The sequence below is a fragment of the Cebus imitator genome, unplaced genomic scaffold (genome assembly GCF_001604975.1).
Source record: "Cebus imitator isolate Cc_AM_T3 unplaced genomic scaffold, Cebus_imitator-1.0 Scaffold254, whole genome shotgun sequence".
Lineage (NCBI taxonomy): Eukaryota > Metazoa > Chordata > Mammalia > Primates > Cebidae > Cebus > Cebus imitator.
In genome coordinates this window covers 3,098,882-3,103,469 of record NW_016107569.1, presented here as the reverse complement: position 1 = coordinate 3,103,469, position 4,588 = coordinate 3,098,882, and the positions used below count along the sequence as shown (strand labels likewise).

At 53.0% G+C, this 4,588-nt stretch overlaps 1 protein-coding gene across 3 annotated transcripts in view; it reads left to right on the top strand.

Annotated features, from left to right (window-relative positions):
• Positions 1-4,588, top strand: part of TBC1D13 (TBC1 domain family member 13) — a 21,357-nt gene that overhangs the window by 2,138 nt on the left and 14,631 nt on the right. For 2 of the 3 annotated variants that reach the window (XR_005195543.1, XM_037728070.1), the window contains exons 3-6: positions 496-536; positions 1,099-1,160; positions 1,314-1,413; positions 2,237-2,319. Coding sequence is in view for 2 of the 3 variants with exons in the window: in XM_037728070.1 (XP_037583998.1) it covers positions 496-536; positions 1,099-1,160; positions 1,314-1,413; positions 2,237-2,319 (286 nt within the window). In the remaining variant the exon portion in view is untranslated. The remainder of the gene's footprint in view (positions 1-495; positions 537-1,098; positions 1,161-1,313; positions 1,414-2,236; positions 2,320-4,588) is intronic. The other variant, XM_037728071.1, reaches the window with a different exon arrangement.

The following is a 4,588-nucleotide window of genomic DNA, read 5'->3' as shown; positions in this document are numbered from 1 at the left end:
ACTGTCTCAAAAAAAAAAAAAAAAATGAATTAGCATCCAGTCTAGGCCAGGCCTGGTGGCTCACACCTGTAATCCTAGCACTGTGGGAGACCAAGATGGCAAGATCACCTGAGGTAAGGAGTTCAAGCTGAGCCTGGCCAACATGGTGAAACCTCATCTCTGCTAAAAATACAAAAATTAGCTGGGTGTAGTGGCCTGGTGCATGCCTGTAATCCCAGATACCTGGGAGGCTGAGGCAGTAGAATCACTGAAACCCAGAGACAGAGGCTGCAGTGAGCCGAGATTACGCCATTGCACTCCAGCCTGGGTGACAGAGTGAGACTCTGTCTCAAAAACAAAACAAAAACTATCCAGTTTAGTACTCTTTCTGGGGTAAATGATTCTTGAGGAAGTACTTTTTGCCCACTCTACTTCTCGCCAGCTGGCTCCACGGTGAAGGGCTGGGGGTTCTGGGACTCTGGCCTGGGGCGTGACCTTTGCCTGCTGTGTCCACAGGCATCCCCTGTGAGGGCGGACTGCGGTGCCTCTGCTGGAAGGTGGGTGTGCCTGGGGTGGGGCTTCTGCTCTGCTGAGAGTCCCTGGGTTTTCCCGCATGGGCTGCCCCCACCCCGGCCCCTTTCTGTTCTACACCTTTCCTTGCTTGTCTGAGGGAGCTTTTCTGGGAATTTCTGGATTTTCTGTTCCTTTTGGTGTCCTCTCTGGGATCCCCTTGGGGATGGGACACTTTGTAATGCCAACAATGAAGGCCTCTGCTTCTTGGTCCATGAAGTACAGCAAAAGTCATGCTTGCTGGGACAAAGGAAAGGCTGTGCTTTGCCCAAAGCTCCTAGCTCCGGTGGCCCTGGAGGCCCAGCGTCTTGGTTTCCAGCCCTTTTGAGCACAGGGTCTGATGATCACGTGGAAGAGTCTGTGTGAGGAAAAGCAGTGGGGAGGAAGGGGGAGGCCACCCCTAGCTCATGCTGGCATTCCTGGGTTTCAGCCCATCTTGTCTTTCTTGGGACTTTATGAGATGTTTTTCTTGAGGCCTGTCAGCCCCACTTAAAGTCCAGCGTTGGTGCAGGAGGGTCACCAGAGCTTTGCCTGTCTCCCTTTGTTCAGATTCTCTTGAACTACCTTCCCTTGGAGAGAGCCTCATGGACCTCTATCCTGGCTAAGCAGAGGTGAGACCCCTGTGAAAGGGCGGTGACAAGAGGGCCCTTGCATCTGATGTAGCCCATGCTGCTGGGGCCGTCCTGCCTCCTGCGGCTGCTGCTCTGGTCTGGGTTCCCTGAGCAGGACTGTCAGGATTCATCCTTCTTGCTTGTTTTCTGCAGGGAGCTGTATGCCCAGTTCCTGAGGGAAATGATCATCCAGCCTGGCATTGCCAAGGCCAACATGGGTGTGTCCAGGGAGGATGTGACTTTTGAGGACCATGTGAGTAGGGGTTGGCAGCAGAGACCTGGGATACAGAATGTGGAGGGGTTGTCGCCTTGGAGCAGGCAAGGTCCCCTGTGTGCCAGGGGAGAGGTGCATCAGGTGTCGGTCCCCTCTGGAACTCCCAGTTCCTCCTTTCTGCCTTAGGTCACTAAGCTTGGGGGGCCCTGGGCTCAGTAAGACAAATGATAGCCAGCATCCAGGGAGCGTTGTGGGGGCAGCCCTGCGTCAGGTGCTCTGAGGTCATGGTCTCTTTCAACCCTCATCCCTGTTCCTTGAAGAAATTTGGAGCAGGGCAGGAAGGAGGCTAGGCCGCCCTCTGTGGCTGCAAGGAAGCCTTATTCTCTCCTCAAATGCTGAGCTCCTTCCTGGGCTTCACAGCGTGGGAGAAAGAAATGGATGGGCCCCAGGCCCAGACTCAGAGATAGGAATTGATGACTCAGAACATTGACGAATGAGAGCTGAAGAAACCTAATGATAGAACATTCATTCATTCAGCAAGCAAACATTTGCTGAGCACCTGTTATATGCAAAGTTCTCAAGCTAGAGCAATGGACGGAAAAGGATCAGAGTCCCTGCCCAGCAGGGATGTACTCAGAGCAGGCTGCCTGGCTGGGCTCCTGGCTGTGGAGTTTCAACTGGACTCAGGAGGCTGTGGGAAGGCCTGTGCTGGCTCCTCTGAATAGCTTGCAGGTGGTATCAGGGCCACACCTCAGTGTGTGGTGGGATTGTTGCAGAAGACCACTGCTCAGGTCTCCAGGATAGCATCCGGCCCCGGGGCCTACCTGGGCCTTGGACCAAGCATCTTCATTTCTCTCCACAGCCACTCAACCCCAACCCTGACAGTCGGTGGAACACGTACTTCAAGGACAATGAGGTGCTACTGCAGATCGACAAAGATGTCCGGTAGGCAGGGCGCCTGGGGCTGGCAGCTGGTTCATGGGACTTCTGGGGGTTTCTGCAGCTATGTCTTTTCCTTTGGCAGGCTGGGCCCACGGGTGGGTGTTGGCAGAGCTGCTAGTGAATTGTCCCAGAGGTTGGGCCCAGGCCCTATTGATGATAGGCTGAGAATGAGGCTGGCGAGGGAGAGTCTGTGCTTGCATGTGCCTGGTGGTCCTTAGCTGTAGTTTCATTTGTACCCCAGGCACATATGGATTCATCTGACATTTATTCAACAAGTATTGATCCCCTCCTGTATGCCAGGCTTAGCACTAAGCTAAGCACTGAGTAGACTGGTATGTTCCTTCTCCTTAAGGATCTGAGAACATAGAAGGGAAGATGGCAAGGCAGACGTTCAGCCCATTAGATCTTAGCGCATGGCGTTCGTGGTAAATGCTCTTGAAGGAAAAGGTGAGGGGGTTTGGGGAAACCTCAGCTGAGAAGCAGTGATTCAGCTTCTGAATCAGAAGGGGAAGAGTACAGCAAAGGCCGCATTGGTCAGGGAAGTGCCCTTGGCAAGGCCCAGAGCTCACAGAGCTTGCCGCATTTGAGGAACAATGCCAAGGCCAGGGTGGGAGATAGGGGCCGGACCTGGGACTTGATTCTAAGAGCATGAAGCAGCCATGCAAAGGTTTTGAGCAAAGGAGTGACAAGATCAGATGCACAGGTTTTAAAACTGAGCTGCAATGTGTGCCTGCTTTCCACTTGGTAAAGAAATGTGGAGATGCTGGCTCTGTGGCCCTGTCGGGCTGGGAAATCTGGCAGTGTGCAGGGCTAGGTGAAGGAACTAGGAGGCAGGCCTTGTCCACAGGTTGGTGGAGTAGCCAAGGGCTTGGGGTTTTGGAGCTCATTTACCTGGTTTCCGTTCCACCTTTACCAGTTGTTAGCTGTGTGACCTTGGGCAAGTGACTCACACCCTCTGATCATTACTCTCTTTATCTGTGAAGTAGGAGTAACGTGGTTCAGGGTAAGGTCACAGAACGGGCTGGGTCTCCACAGATACATGGGACTGTTGTGCTGGTCTCAGCACATGCAGAACACTTAGAACGATCAGATCTCCATCACAGAAAGGTCCTGGGAACTTATCCTGTTCCTTTTACCACAGCCTGCCTGGCACCCCTGGTGCTTGGTCACACAGGACAAGCCGGCACTTTGTCCCACACAGTGACCCTTCAGAATCTCCAACAGGCAGCTCTCAGGTGCCCAAGTCAGTTTGCGCCAGCACAGGTGCCCCTCCATTCAGCTCCTTCTCAAGGAATGGCCGAGTGCCTGTCAGGAGGGTTTTAGGAGTGAGCAGGACGGAAACAGTCTCTGCCCTCCAAGAGCTTCCAGTGTAAGTCAGGGGACATATATCAAACCTGGAAACAGATATGTAATTGCAAATACTGTCATTGCTGTGAAGGAGAGAAAAACTGGTGCTTTTAGAAAATCAGAGGGAGGCCTTGTTTTCCTTTGGGGGTATCAAGGAAAGCCTTTCCAGGGAGGGGGCTCAGCATGAGATGTGAAAAAGGAGGCGACGGCAGGGAGGCAGCGAGCTGAATAGAGTCTGCTGGGCTGCAACAAAGCACACAAGAGTGCCCTGTGGCAGGGGAAGAAGAAGGTGTGTGCAGGGTAGAGTTGGGAGCAGGGTCCTTCTCGCCGTTGACACCCTGGGTGTTGCTCCTTGGCCCAGGCTCATCTTCAGGTGGCCCCAGGTAGCCCCTGCACAGGGCAACTTAGGCTGCAGGAGAAAGCGGAGATTGCCTCTTGTGCCCTCAGGCTGGGGTTGGTGCAGCATTTACCCCCACAAGGTCTTCTGATGGCTGTGTTCAAATCAAGAGCCACGCCGTGACCTGGGGAAATAGGTTTTTTTTGTTTGTTTGTTTAGTTTTGAGTACTGTGGTGTGATCTTGGCTCACTGCAATGTCTGCCTCCTGGGTTGAAGCCATTCTCCTGTCTCAGCCTCCCTAGTAGCTGGGATTACAGGCATGTGCCACGACATCTAATTTTTGTATTTTTTAGTAGAGACGGGGTTTCACAAGTTGCCCAGGCTGGTCTCGAACTCCTGACCTGAAATGATCCACCTGTGCCTCAGCCTTCCAAAGTGCTAGGATTACAGGCATAAGCCGCCATGCCTGGCCAGGTTCTGTTTTACATTAATAGTGATGGTTCGCTTGTCCTTTGGTGCTTCTAGAGGCAGGTTTGCAATATGCTAAGTATAAGAGGTCTGAATAATGTCCATGTACTGCAATAGATA